Raw genomic sequence first — 15,275 nt, forward strand, 5'->3', positions numbered from 1 at the left:
CATGCTCACGGATCAGAAGAATCAACATTGTTAAAATGCCTATACTGCCCAGAGAAATCTATACTTTCAATGCCATCCTGATCAGAATTCCACTGGCATTTTTCAAAATGCCAGAACAAATAACCCTAAAATTTGTATGGAACCAGAAAAGACCCCGAATTGCTAAGGAAATATTAAGAAAGAAAAACAAACCTGGGGGCATCACGTTGCCTGATTTCAAGCTTTAGTACAAAGCTGTGATCACCAAGACAGCGTGGTACTGGCAAAAAAACAGACACATAGACCAGTCAACAGAGTAGAGAGCCCAGATATGGACCTGAAACTCTGGTCAACTAATCTTTGACAAAGTAGGAAAAATATCCAGTGGAAAAAAGAAAGTCTCTTCAATCAACGGTGCTGGGGAAGTTGGACAGCTATGTGTAGAAGAATTAAACTCAACCATTCTCTTATACCATACAGAAAGATAACTCAAAATAGATATAAGACCTCACTATGAGGCAGGAATCCTTCAAAATCCTAGAGGAGAACACAGGCCGTAACCCCTTCGACATCAGCCACAGCAACATCTCTCAAGACACGTCTCCAAAGGCAAAGGAAACAAAAGCAAAAATGAACTTTTGGGACTTCATCAAGATCAAAAGCTTTTGCATAGCAAAGGAAACAATCAACAAAACAAAGAGGCAACCCATGGATGGCACTACAGACAAAGGGCTGATATCCAAGATCTATAAAGAACTCCTTAAACTCAACACTCAAAAAACAGATAATCATGTCAAAAAATGGGCAGAAGACATGAACAGACAGTTCTCCAAAGAAGACAGAAATGGCTAACAGACACGTGAAAAAATATTCATCATCACTAGCCATCATGGAGATTCAAATCAACACCACCTTGACATACCATCGTACACCAGTGAGAATGGCCAAAATTAACAAGACAGTAAACATCATGTGTTGGAGAGGATGTGGAGAAAGGGGAACTCTCTTATACTGTTGGTGGAAATGCAAGTTGGTGCAGCCACTTCGGAAAATAGTGTGGAGATTCCTTAAGAAATTAAAAATAGAGCTTCCCTATGACCCTGAAAATACACTACTGAGTATTTACCCCAAAGATACAGATGTAGTGAAAAGAAGGCCAGTGTTCATAGCAGCAATGGTCACAGTCCTCAAACTGTGGAAAGAACCAAGATGCCCTTCAACGGACGAATGGATAAGGAAGATGTGGTCCATATATACTATGGAGTTTTATGCCTCCCTCAGAATGGATGAATACCCAACTTTTGTATCAACATGGATGGGACTTGAATAGATTATGCTGAGTGAAATAAGTCAAGCAGAGAGAGTCAATTATCATGGGTTTTGCTTGTTTGTGGAGCATGAGAAATAACATGGAGGATATTAGGAGAAGGAAAGGAAAAGTGAATTGGGGAAAATTGGAGGGGAGAAGAACCATGAAACTGTGGAATCCGAGAAACACACTGAGGGTTTTGGAAGAGAGGGTGGTGGGAGGTTGGGTGATCCTGGTGGTGGGTATTAAGGAGGGCACGTATTGCATGGAGCACTGGGTGTGGTGCATAAACAATGAATCTTGGAACACTGAAAAAGTAAAATAAAATAAAATAAGGTAGGTTTAGCGTCTTCTACCTTAATGAATAAACTTGGGATAATAGGAAACCACTCTGGAGAAGAATTTGGGAGATAAATGGAAGGAACTTCAGATCTGATTGGCTAGAAAGGTAGGATCTTTGAAGTTAGAAGTAGGCTCTGATAATTACCATCAGTTAATTCTTTTTCCTGATTCCTCTTAGTTCAGGGTAGAAGCTGGGGTGAGGCATTATTTGTGTTGCTTTTAGAGTTTCAGTTGAACAAACTGAATGTTAGAATTAATTTTTCTTTGAGTCCTAGGAATAACCTTGGTGATAGCTATTTCAGCCTCATAGTTCATAATACGAAATGAGGCCCAGAAGGCTTGTGACTTTCACAAGGATACACAGATAGTGAATGATGGTATGGGTGAGAAGGGCTATTTCATTACTGTATGCATAGTGCCTTAGAATGCCTTGCACATAGCAAGGACTCAATAAATATTTGCTGAATGAATGAATGAATGAATCCCAGATTTCTGATTCCTTGTAGCAGTCTTTCCACTGCACCATAGAAACTATGGCAGATTTAGTAAAGTGTCTTTGAGTAACCAGGATCTGCTTGTAAAATGTCAAAGGATAAATAAGATCATCAGATGATAATACAGATATTTCCCAGCATAACCTCACCTTACATGGTGTATTAGTTTTCCAGAGCTATCGTATAAAGTGTTATGGACTGGGTGTTTCAACCAACATAAATTAATTTTCTTATAGTTCTGGATGTTAGAAGTGTGAGATCAAGATGTTGGAAGGGTTGGTTTCTTCTGAGGGCCATGAGAGAAGGATCTGTCCAGGGATCTCTATCTTTGCCTTGTAGATGGCCATTTTCTTCCTGTGTCTTTATATCATCTTCCCTCCCTCCATGTCTGTGTCCAAATTTCCTCTTCTTATAAGGACACCATTTGTATGGCATTAGGGACCACCTAATAACCTCATTTTAATTTAATTACCTATTTAAATACTACATCTCCAAATATGACTACATTTTAATATGCTGAGGGTTAGGACTTCAACATATGAACCTCTATGGGGAACATAATTCAGCCCATAAGATGGAGACCAGCTTTTCCATCACAGATTATATGTATTAAACCCCATTCCCCAGGAGGAGCCAGTTTATGTTACTAGAGCTCCCAGTTTATAGGTAAGCAGCCAGTTGCCCAACAGCTTCAAGTTTCTGCCCATGCATGTACATTAACAGGTGCAGCAGGAAGGTTGGATTGCCAGCATGTTCTTTTGCCAGCAACTAAAAGAAGAGCCATAGGGCATGGACTGGCTGGCATTTTTTTTTTTTTTCTAACTACATGTTATTATAACTGTGATGAAACAATACTTTCTTCTTTGGAAATTGGCTCTTTTCTCATCTTGTAAAGTGTGTAAGAAGTCTGAAGGGCTTTGATTGTTTTTATTATAGTTGAACTGTAGCTTAGATGATGAGTGTAAATTTCAGGAGTATCCTGGGGCTGATATTTATAAGGAGGCTCTGAAATGGTGCCACTGAGAGGATCTTGGGAGAAAGCCAATCAGGCTCTTCTGGGGTTTCTGTGAAGATTCCTAAGTAAGGAAAAGTTTACACTTGCCTTAAGAGAAAAAGAGTTTTTCCAGTTAGAAATAATTTGAAAGAGATGAAGTTCCAAGGTAATATCAGGGGATTCCCAGATTCTGTCTTTTGTGGGTACCTGCTATTTGCATTAAAGTAAGCAAGAGCCCAGTGCTCCTTGCAGAAAATGTCACCTTACTCTATCAGAATGATTCTCTGGAGCTATAAGCTTTGCTTTATTGTCTCTACCATTGATCAAAATGTTAAGTGTCTATAACTTAGAACTTCTCACCCATGACCCTCACAATTAGAAATGATCCTTTCCTCGATCAGGGCCTTCCTGGACTTATTCCTAGGTACTAAGGTACTGAATGTAGAGTTCAGCAGGTGGCACAGTTGGGTTTGGATTATTAGATAACAATTTTAAACTTTGGCCTGATTAGTATTAAGCATCTTCTGACTGTGTCACCTCATGGATTATGTTGCTTAAGTCAATAGATAATCTATAATTTCTATAATATTGAGCTGAACTTTTAGCAATTTTTTACTTTGGCTTATCAGACACCAGAGAGCAAGAAAACTGCTGTATTATCAAAAGGAAGAATTAACAAACACATTATACAAATAATTTGTATAAACACATTATTCAAATAACGTTGTATAATGTCCTAACTAGTGAGTCACTGCTAGAATAGAAAGTTGTGGGGTCAAGAATAAAAACATTTGGAAAGAGAATTGCAGGTTGGAGATGCAAATAATACAGGGTTCAACCTTACAGGGAAAAATGGTTGGGGAAAATAGTTTTTTTTTTTTCCTTTTTCATATTTAGACATAGACAATAGTAGCCAAATACCCTTATGTGGAATATTACATCAGTTAAGACCATTAGATCTTGAACTATGATTTGATGCATAATCAAAACAGACAAAAATAATTATTTGCCAAACATTTATTATTTTTTACATAGTCCAATCATTTCAATAAGAACATCTCCAAGGTAGTATCAATAGACCTCAAAGGATTGTGGGATGATGGGTCTTATCTAAGGGCCTCTAGGAACTTGCCCTTCTTTTCACAAAATTTCCCTTTCTCTCCCCCCAAATGCTGTGATTGCTTATTGGCTCTAGAGCTAAATAGATGCTTACAGGATCCTGAGCAGTTTCCTTCTCAGTTAAAATGAACAAAGATAGTAAAATTCTCAAACTCATCAAAGACTGGGGGAAAAGAAACTGAGCACTACAGACTACAGTAGAGAGTTTTAAAATTTGAACTGTGGAGTTGTTTGAAAAACAGCTTGCTTTTGCTCCATGATATTTTAAGTGTTTATGAAGTGTGAAAAAAAATCTAATTCAAATTCTAAGTCTTGAAGCTAAACCTTCTTCATAACAGATATTTCTTCCAGTTAGGGGTTGATTTCAGAGGGAGTTTTTCTGTAGAAGTCACTCCCCCTGTGCTTTTCAAGGTTGTAAAAATTCAGTCCCCTTGCAGAATCTGTGCTAATTATGTCACAAAAGCCAGTCTATTTGGAGGTAAATGTTAATGTCGTTTAGGCTCAAGAAGAAATACCAACTGAACATTAAAAATATTGAAACTCTCCAAACGATGGATCAACTATTAAAAAAAAAAAGACCCAGTTATTTTTGAATCTTAAATTATATTCTTGCAACTTTGGAAAGCAACAGATTAACGTTCACCAAACAGAACTCCTTAAACAAATTATTTATGTTTTAAAAAAATGCACACCATATCTGCACCAAAGAGCAAAGACACCCTGCAGTAAAGAATTATTTCAGGAAGAATAAAAGGCAAGAGTAAAAGGTTCATGAAATAAGTGTAGTTTAAGGTTTTGGAAAAAAAGATTTTGGAACATCAGAGAGTTCTCCCACAACCAGAAACATTTGAGTCATTTGGTATCCAGTGTTCCTCATTTTCTTTTGCTGGAAGCTTTGGTAGGTGTCCGGATATTGGCAGCATCTCCTATGGGCGGTACTGAGATCTCTGCTCTTGGATGTACTCATAGAGAGGGCTGGAGCGCACCGGGACACTGGCAAACTGACGCTTGCCAGGCTCCAGAGACTGCTGACTGCCCAAGTCTCCTTTTTCCCAGACTTGGCCACGGCGCCTCTGCTGCTCCTCCTGCTGGCGGCGCAGCTGTTCTTCCCTTTCCTGCAGGAGCTGCTCTTCCTCGCGGAACTTTCTATCGCGCTTCTGGCGGCGCAGCTGTTCTTCCCTTTCCTGCAGGAGCTGCTCCTCCTCGCGGAACTTTCTGTCTCGCTCCTGGCGAAGCTGTTGCTCACGTTCCCTGCGACGCAGCTCCTGTTCTTCCTCACGGAACTTTCTGTCGCGCTCTTGGCGGCGCAGCTGTTCCTCCCTTTCCTGCAGGAGCTGCTCCTCCTCACGGAACTTTCTGTCGCGTTCCTGGCGGCGCAGCTGTTCCTCCCTTTCCTGCAGGAGCTGGTCCTCCTCGCGGAACTTTCTGTCGCGCTCCTGGCGAAGCTGTTGCTCACGTTCCCTGCGACGCAGCTCCTGTTCTTCCTCACGGAACTTTCTGTCGCGTTCCTGGCGGCGCAGCTGTTCCTCCCTTTCCTGCAGGAGCTGGTCCTCCTCGCGGAACTTTCTGTCGCGCTCCTGGCGAAGCTGTTGCTCACGTTCCCTGCGACGCAGCTCCTGTTCTTCCTCACGGAACTTTCTGTCGCGTTCCTGGCGGCGCAGCTGTTCCTCCCTTTCCTGCAGGAGCTGCTCCTCCTCACGGAACTTTCTGTCGCGTTCCTGGCGGCGCAGCTGTTCCTCCCTTTCCTGCAGGAGCTGGTCCTCCTCGCCGAACTTTCTGTCGCGCTCCTGGCGAAGCTGTTGCTCACGTTCCCTGCGGCGCAGCTGCTGTTCTTCCTCGCGGAACTTTCTGTCGCGTTCCTGGCGGCGCAGCTGTTCCTCCCTTTCCTGCAGGAGCTGCTCCTCCTCACGGAACTTTCTGTCGCGTTCCTGGCGGCGCAGCTGTTCTTCCCTTTCCTGCAGGAGCTGCTCCTCCTCACGGAACTTTCTGTCGCGTTCCTGGCGGCGCAGCTGTTCCTCCCTTTCCTGCAGGAGCTGCTCCTCCTCACGGAACTTTCTGTCGCGTTCCTGGCGGCGCAGCTGTTCCTCCCTTTCCTGCAGGAGCTGCTCCTCCTCACGGAACTTTCTGTCGCGTTCCTGGCGGCGCAGCTGTTCCTCCCTTTCCTGCAGGAGCTGCTCCTCCTCACGGAACTTTCTGTCGCGTTCCTGGCGGCGCAGCTGTTCCTCCCTTTCCTGCAGGAGCTGGTCCTCCTCGCCGAACTTTCTGTCGCGCTCCTGGCGAAGCTGTTGCTCACGTTCCTTGCGGCGCAGCTGCTGTTCTTCCTCGCGGAACTTTCTGTCGCGTTCCTGGCGGCGCAGCTGTTCCTCCCTTTCCTGCAGGAGCTGCTCCTCCTCACGGAACTTTCTGTCGCGTTCCTGGCGGCGCAGCTGTTCTTCCCTTTCCTGCAGGAGCTGCTCCTCCTCGCGGAACTTTCTGTCTCGCTCCTGGCGAAGCTGTTGCTCACGTTCCCTGCGGCACAGCTGATGTTCTTCCTCGCGGAACTTTCTGTCGCGCTCCTGGCGGCGCAGCTGTTCTTCCCTTTCTTGCAGGAGCTGCTCCTCCTGGCGGAACTTCTTGTCGTCCTCCTGAATCTTTTCTTCGTTCTCTCTGCGTTTGGAGTAAACCCTATGATTACGAACTTCATTTTCCTTTTCTGGTTGCCACTGCCATTTCAGATCACCGCGCTGATCGTCATCCTGGAATTGCCGCTTCCCGTCTAGGCGCTGCAGCTCTTCATCCTCCAGATATTGCCTGTCGCGCTGTTCGCGCCTCCTCTCCCTCTGCAGCTGCTCTTCCTCCTGCTGCAGCTGCTCTTCCTCCCGATATTGTCTCTCCCGCTCCTGGCGGCGCCTCTTTTCGCGTTCCTCCCTCTGCAGCTGCTCTTCCTCCCGATATTGTCTCTCCTGCTCCTGGCGGCGCCTCTTTTCGCGTTCCTCCCTCTGCAGCTGCTCTTCTTCCCTCAGCTGCTCTCTTTCAGCTGGCTTGGCGTACACTGTGTGGCGGCGTCTCTGGCTTTCCTCATCTGCTTGCCACCTCCATTTTTGGTCGTGGCGCTGCTTTTCCTGGTGTAGCTTCCTCTCCCGGTCCTCTTGGAAGCTTTCCTCCAACTGGAGCTGCTTCTCCTTACGGACCTGCTGCTCCAGCTCCCTCTCGAGTCGCTGGGGGCGCTGCTCCTCCTCTTCACAGAACAGCTCCCGCGCCTGCCGCTCCTCCGCTCTTAACTGCTTCTCCCGCAGCTCTTGCGACGCGGGCCTGGCCGACAGCCTCTGGCGGCGCCTCTCGCTTTCTTTCTCAGCTTGCCACTGCCATCTGAAGTCGGGGCGCGGCTCTTCCTCCTCTCTCTGCAGGCGTGCCTGCTCCTCCCGCTGCAGCCGCAGTTCGCGCTCCTCCCGGAGGGGCCGGAACCCGCGCTGCCACTGGCGGTTCTCCTCCTGCTCCCGGAGTTGCCGCTCGCGCTCCTGGCGCCGCCTCTTCTCCTCCCGCTCCGGGTAGTGCTTCTGCTCCTGCCAGCAGGGCCTGGAGTAGACTTTGCTTTGACGAGCTTCTGCCTCACTTTCGAGCTGCCACTGCCACCTTGGGGTGCGGCTCTTGCCCCGCTCTTGGGCCTCTTCCTGTTCCACCGCCTCCTCAGCCAGCTGCTGCTTGCGCCTCAGCTGCTCTTGCCGCCTCTCCTGTTCCAAGCGGGGATCCTCGCGTCTCAGCTGTTCACGTCTTTCCTCTTGCTCGCGCCTCAGCTTTTGCTCGAGTCTCTCTTCCTGTTCGCGTCTCAGTTCCTGCTCCAGGCGCGGCTCTTCGCGTCTCAGCTGCTGCTCGCGCCTGAGCTGCTGCTCCAAGCGCTGCTCCTCGCGCCTGAGCTGCTCTTTCAGCCTCTCCTGTTCCAAGCGGGGCTCCTCGCGTCTCAGCTGCTCGCGTCTCTCCTCCTGCTCGCGCCTCAGCTGCTGCTCGAGTCTCTCCTCCTGCTCCAAGCGCGGTTCCTCGCGCCTCAGCTCCTGCTCGCGCCTGAGCTGCTGCTCCAAGCGCTGCTCCTCGCGCCTCAGCTGCTCGCGTCTCTCCTCCTGCTCGCGCCTCAGCTGCTGCTCGAGTCTCTCCTCCTGCTCCAAGCGCGGTTCCTCGCGCCTCAGCTCCTGCTCGCGCCTGAGCTGCTGCTCCAAGCGCTGCTCCTCGCGCCTCCGCTGCTCGCGTCTCTCCTCCTGCTCGCGTCTCAGCTGCTGCTCGAGTCTCTCCTCCTGCTCCAAGCGCGGTTCCTCGCGCCTCAGCTCCTGCTCGCGCCTGAGCTGCTGCTCCAAGCGCTGCTCCTCGCGCCTCCGCTGCTCGCGTCTCTCCTCCTGCTCGCGTCTCAGCTGCTGCTCGAGTCTCTCCTCCTGCTCCAAGCGCGGTTCCTCGCGCCTCAGCTCCTGCTCGCGCCTGAGCTGCTGCTCCAAGCGCTGCTCCTCGCGCCTCCGCTGCTCGCGTCTCTCCTCCTGCTCGCGCCTCAGCTGCTGCTCGAGTCTCTCCTCCTGCTCCAAGCGCGGCTCCTCGCGCCTCAGCTCCTGCTCGCGCCTGAGCTGCTGCTCCAAGCGCTGCTCCTCGCGCCTCAGCTGCTCGCGTCTCTCCTCCTGCTCGCGTCTCAGCTGCTGCTCGAGTCTCTCCTCCTGCTCCAAGCGCGGCTCCTCGCGCCTCCGCTGCTCGCGTCTCTCCTCCTGCTCGCGTCTCAGCTGCTGCTCGAGTCTCTCCTCCTGCTCCAAGCGCGGCTCCTCGCGCCTCAGCTGTTCGCGTCTCTCCTCCTGCTCCTGCCTTATCTGCTGCTCGCGCCTCAGCTCTTGCTCCAAGCGCTGCTCCTCTCGCCTCAGTTGCTGGCGTCTCTCCTCCTGCTCCTGCCTCAGCTCCTGCTCGAGTCTTTCCTCCTGCTCACGACTTAGCTGCTGCTCGCGCCTCAGCTCCTGCTCCAAGCGCTGTTCCTCGCGCCTCAGCTCCTGCTCGCGTCTTTCCTGCTGCTCACACCTCAGCTGCTGCTCACGCTTCAGCTCCTGTTCCAAGCGGGGCTCCTCGCTCCTCAGTTCTTGCTCGCGTCTCTCCTGCTGGCGCCTCAGCTCCTGCTCCAAGCGCTGCTCCTCGCGCCTCAGCTGCTGACATCTCTCCTCCTGCTCCCGCCTCAGCTCCTGTTTGCGCCTTTCCTCCTGCAGGCGCCTCAGTTCTTGTTCACGTCTTTCTTCCTGCTCAAGTCGCGGTTCCTGCTCCAAGCGCTGCTCCTCGCGCCTCAGTTCTTGCGCGCGTCTCTCCTGCTCGCGCCTCAGCTGCTGGCGTCTCTCCTCCTGCTCCCGCCTCTGCTCCTGTTTGCGCCTTTCTTCCTGCTGGCGCCTCAGCTCCTGCTCCAAGCGGGGCTCCTCGCGCCTCAGTTCTTGCTCACGTCTTTCCTCTTGCTCGAGCCGCAGTTCCTGCTCCAAGCGCTGCTCCTCGCGCCTCAGTTCTTGCTCGCGTCTCTCTTGCACGCGCCTCAGCTCCTGCGGCAAGCGCGGCTCCTTGAGTCTCTGCGGTTCCAACTGCTCCTCTTCCTGGAGCGCCCGCTCCTGTTGCTCTTGGCGCTCTAGCCTTTGCAGCTGCTCTTCCTTCTGGAGTTCTCGCTGCTCCCGCCTCTCTTGGCTTTGCTCTTGGTTAGTAAATTTCTCTAGCTCCCGACCCTTGCGCCCCTGCAGATGCTCTTCCTCCTCAAGGCGCTCTTCCGGTTCTCGCCTCTGCAGCCGCTGCTTCTCTTCCTCAGCGAGTTCCCTCTCCAGTTCTTGCCTTTTCTGCCTGCGTTCTTCTAATTGTCTGTCCTGGGGCTCGAATCTCCTTTGGTCCTCTTGCCTGGGTTCTTGTAATGGGTTCTCCCTTCCCTCACACTTGGCCCTCTTCTCATCCAGCCCGGAGGCCTGGCTGAGAGCATAATAACAAGCTTGAGCTACCTTGAAAACGAACAGGAGGAATTCATTGAAATCGATGAGCCCGTTACAGTCTCGATCTAGAAGTTCCAGGATCAGATCTACTGTCTCAGGGTCATGTGGTCTCTATTAAAAAATGAAAACAAAAATCGTACAATGTGCTATTTACAAGTAGTAAACTTTCCCCACGATGAATTTTTTGTGATATGCTGACGCTCAAAAGACATTAAGAGCAATTAGAAAAACATCCAATATGTATTAAGTCTTGTACCTGTGTAAAATGTGAACACTTCATTTTAAAACATCTGTTGAAAATTTTTGTAACTTGGAATTTAATGCTGGTCAAAAGAATCCATCTTCTTTTGAGCTGGTTAAGAATGAACTAATTCTCAAGAGAAATGCAATGGAAATTTATGAAGTTTTACAGCAGCCATTTCTGTCTGAAATAGCCAGTATTCCTGATCGATTTTTATCCCATGTTTGCAAACAGAACAAGGCATGCATGTTAACACCATTTTACTAGGGAATAGGCTGATTTTAATTATTTAAATTTGGGAATAAATGTAAGTTCCTTCCAAGTTTAGTTTGATCTGACATCTTTGGTGGTTACTTCCCATGCACAGTTCATTCATTGCCATCAAGTACATGAAATAGTTGCTAACAACTTCCTTAGTTCTCAGACTATAATGCCAGCTGAATACTCAGAAATGAATGGGGGTGGAGGCACCTAAGCTGCTCAGTTAAGCACCAGACTGGACACTTGGTTTCTGCTCTGGTCATGATCTCAGGGTTGTGGTTTTGAGCTGGCAATGGACTTTGCACTCAGCATAAGTCTACTTGTCTCTCTTCCTCTAACACCCCCCCCCCCCCCGCGCCCCTGCACTTGAGTACATATGATCTTTCTCTCTCATAAATAAATAAAATCTTAAAAAAAGATAAGTGAATAGGGAATGTAGTGTAGAGCTGTGATGGTACAAAATGGATATGTTGCCATTCTTTGCTATGATCTCTCCTGAGAAGAAATTTTATAACCCTAAATCAGTAGATTTTCTCTTTGTATATACATTTCTTACCCGAAGGACATCTCCAAATTCCCTTTCAAGGAGGTTCTTCAGGTCTTTTTTGCTTAGTGCTGCCCCATCACAATCATGTGAGGCATATTGATTGAACATTTCAGTGATATTGAAGATGCTTCTCAGAAGTGGAGACATTTTTTTTTCTTTCCTTCAAGTTCAAGTAAATCTAGAAGAATGAAAGAGGATTCAGAATCAGAACTCTGTTTCTGATCTTGGGGAGGCCTCATCCATACTCGTTCAGTCAGATCTCTAAATTTACAACCAGTAGCTATTTTCAGTCTGGGATTTCAAAGTTTTTTATCTTTAAATATTGTACTTAGAAAGGGGAAGACAGATTCTGAGAAATTTCAAGGCAGGGAATAATCCTCAGACTATCTTGTAGTCAGCTTTTGATTGTCCACTCAATCTAGATTATCCATATCCTTTCCTTCTCTTTCTTCTTGCTCCCTAGCATATGTTGGATCAGATAGTCAAGAGAAGGGTGTAGAAATTTAAATTTGATATGTTGTTACTCATAAGGTTCTTACTTTATAGCTGAATAAAGAGAATAGGCGAGGGACACCTGGGTGGCTCAGTTGGTTTAGCATCTGCCTTTCACTAAGGTCATGATCCCAGGGTCCTGGGATGGAGTACAGCATTGGGCTGCTTGCTCAGCGGGGAGCCTGCTTCTCCCTCTGCGTGCTGCATCCCCTGCTTGTGCTCTCTCTCTCTGGCAAATAAATACATAAAATCTTAAAAAAAAAAAAACCACAAACAAACAGAGAATAGGGGAAAGCCAAAGGGTAAAGGAAGATTTGAAAGTAATCTTAAAGTGGATAGAAGCCAGGTGCCTGGGTGGCTCAGTGGGTTAAGCCTCTGCCTTCGGCTCAGGTCATGACCTCAGGGTCCTGGGATGGAGTCCTGCATCTGGCTCTCCACTCCGCAGGGAGCCTGCTTCCTCCTCTCTCTCTCTCTGCTTGCCTCTCTGCCTACTTGTGATCTCTGTCTATCAAATAAATAAATAAATAAAATCTTAAAAAAAAAAAAAAGATTCTCTCTTAAAAAAAAAAAAAGAAGTGGATAGAAGCCATGCAAATCTAATTGTGGCAGTAAAACATTTGGTGGTAACCAGAAAAATAAAAATGGAATGTTGATTATTTTCCAACCTTATAGTTCATACATCACATCTAGGAGAATAATTTATAAGTCACAAGTTCTAAGATTAAACACCACTTCTTCCTGTCAAATATGGCATTATAATATTCAGAAATAACTATGCAGAAAATGGAGTACATGTTGTCAGCATGTCAGCATTGCAAATACACAGTTTTTGGCTGGTTTCTTTAATTACTTCTCAACTCCAATACCTCAGATGTCATAACTATATGAAGATGGCCCATATTGAATAGAACAAATACAGAAAGAGTACTGAGGGTTGACAATCTTTTGAGATGGCAGTTTTTAGGAAGAAGAACCCCGAATCACACATGACATCCTCCAACACCTGATGTGCAAACAAACTTATAGAATTCAGAAACTTGGAAGAAGAGCTATGTTTCCATTTGAGTGATAGCTTCAGTTATAAGATGGCATGGAGTTAGTGGAAGTTTGATATCACTGTAAGATACTGATCCTTTCTGGTCTATAGACCCTCCTCTCCCCCACTGAATATCTACTACAGCTGTAAAGTGAATCGTACAGAAGAACATGATCCCAATTGACTGGGACTTACCCACTTCACCAAAGGAAGTTGAGCCCTCGCTGACACTGCTGGCAAGTGTACTGGACAGTTGGGAGCTGGGCCTTTTATAGGGGATTTAATTGTGCCCTGAAGAGCAACTTGGGAAGGAGACACCCACTCTGTGGGATGGCCTGATTCATTCCTAACCAAGCCCAGCTCCACCTCGGTCTCCACGAAGGACTTGTTTATCTCACTATTTGCTCACGTAGGTATTTGGCACGAGGTTCACAGACCTTACTTTCTGACAGTTAAGGTACTAGTCTTACCTAACAGGAATGGATAGGTTATTTGACAGAATCTATAATTTTCTTAAAGTGCTAAAATTAAATAAAACAGTGAGATAAAAAAATTAATGTTCAGAATCTTAATTATGACTTCATAAAAAAAGTAGTAACTTCTAAGCCATTTACTTTATAAAATATATAAATTCTAGAGTGGGGTTAAAGAGAAACTTTAGCATAAACTGATGAGAACAAATTAATATAGCAATTCTTAGGGTGATGAGAGAGTGTAAGGAATTGTTTTCAGTTTTTTCTCTAAAAAAGGGAAAAAGTTTGCATTTATATTTTTTGGGTCTAATGATGATTTTCCTGCAGATTTGGGATTGCTTCCATGGGAAGCAATTTTTTCACCTTAAAATATGTTTTCATTAATTGTTCATAAGAGAACATGAAATCTATAAAATTTCATTCTTAGGATATTACATCTAAATGAAGTTTGTTGATTTCTTTTCTCATTAACATATCAATGCCCCTGGAGAAAAAGAGCTGGTGTAATGCATTATTGTAGATATAATCATCCTACTCAGCCTAAGTTACTAATGATTATGACACCTAAGCACTTGAGTCTGCTTCTCCTGGAAGCACATTAAGGTAATAGGTCATTCTAGCCCATTATATCTGTCAGGGCTTTCTCAACCCTGGTGATCATTTGCAAATCTCAGTGCTGTTTTATTGTAAGGAACTGGATTTTATCCTTGGTGTCAGTGACTTCTACCCTTACATTTCGGAATATATGAAACTTTGGTTCACAATAGATTTATGGAGACTATTAAAGATTCAATGGCTTTCAGCATTTTTATCTTCTCCTTTGTCCAACACATCCAGCTATTGGTTTTCTGAATTTTGAGGAGACACTGTAGGGCCCTTTAATAGAATGTGAAGATTTAGAACCTAAATCTTGATGGCTAGTACATTGTGTGCAGATTGGTCCAAATGATAATGGAGTTGACTTCTGTTTCTCTCCTCACTTGCTGCTGCTATCCCAGAGTTGGGTGGAGAGGAAAGTGGAAGTGATAAATGGCGAGAAGACAATTGTAAGCCTGGCTCAATTCTGTATCCTTAAGGACTTTAACACTGAAGACTATGATCTAGGAATTTTCCTAGAACTGCCATTATTTCTTGGGATCTGGTAGTAAACTTAATGTAGTAGCTACTTAATGAAAAGTGAACATTTTTCTTCTTTCCTTTCTATTTAGGGATTTATATAGTTCTTTAATCTTTGAATTCTAGGATAGAACCATCATGATAGAACCTTCATGAGCACTGTGTACAATGTAACCACAGATAATCTCAGAACCTCTATTTCTCACAGAGGGATAGCTTTTTTAGTGGTTGTCCTTCAAGGAGTTCCCTGGACAAAACCTGCTTTGTGTCTGATTTTGTTGTCATCCTCCAGTGTGTGATCTGTTGGGAACCTCAGCCCAGGTGGTAGGATGCATTTGTCTGATTCTATTATCTTCCTGTAGTTAATACACTCAAAGAGAGACTAATTAGTTTCTGTGAGAATAAAGGGAAAATATTAATTATTCTAAAATCATGGTTGAGCAAGCAAAATTATACAGAAGGAAAATTCCCCCCAAAGTGCTTCTGAATAGCCTTGAGAAAATGGCTGAAATTGCTTTCATAGTAACAGAAGAACTCCTCCCCCATTATGAATGAAGCTTGATCTTTAATCCAGTGATGGCTCTTTTGCTTACTCTTGTTTAAAGTCAACACAACATAAGGCAGAATATATAGAAACCTAAGAGAATTAGCCTATTTTTCTTGCTGCACTTTGTCTACAGTCAGAAAGATTATAAGCAGATTCAAATGCTAAATTCTAAAATCAGGTTTGATATTATCCTAATGAAGTGACCCTCATCATTATATAATGTTCTTTTATTTAAAACGGTATCATTATTTTAAAATCCTGTTTAAAAAGAAGCTTCTGACATAATATTTGGACAGGGAAAGAATTTTTATTGTTTTTTATCTCCTTAAAATGTTGGTAAATGCCAAAGAATGTAGAAAATTATTGAGTCCTAA

General features: G+C 45.8%; 1 protein-coding gene across 4 annotated transcripts; it reads right to left on the reverse strand.

Annotated features, from left to right (window-relative positions):
• Positions 1-4,130: 4,130 nt before the first annotated feature.
• Positions 4,131-12,989, reverse strand: TCHH (trichohyalin). Of its 4 annotated transcripts, XM_032361627.1 has the most exons (8): positions 12,961-12,989; positions 11,247-11,415; positions 8,126-10,299; positions 6,559-8,092; positions 6,001-6,486; positions 5,872-5,931; positions 5,731-5,799; positions 4,131-5,448 (listed from the first exon to the last, which is right to left on the reverse strand). In XM_032361627.1, the coding sequence occupies exons 2-8, from the start codon at positions 11,382-11,384 to the stop codon at positions 5,164-5,166; spliced, it is 4,746 nt and encodes a 1,581-aa protein (XP_032217518.1). In that variant the 5' UTR covers positions 11,385-11,415; positions 12,961-12,989; the 3' UTR covers positions 4,131-5,163. The 4 variants fall into 4 exon arrangements, with proteins under 4 accessions (XP_032217518.1, XP_032217517.1, XP_032217515.1 ...); XM_032361626.1 differs by having other exon boundaries at positions 5,872-6,417; XM_032361624.1 differs by having other exon boundaries at positions 5,872-6,486.
• Between the last annotated feature and the right edge of the window lie 2,286 nt (positions 12,990-15,275).

The sequence above is a fragment of the Mustela erminea genome, chromosome 10, assembly GCF_009829155.1.
Source record: "Mustela erminea isolate mMusErm1 chromosome 10, mMusErm1.Pri, whole genome shotgun sequence".
Classification (NCBI taxonomy): Eukaryota; Metazoa; Chordata; class Mammalia; order Carnivora; family Mustelidae; genus Mustela; species Mustela erminea.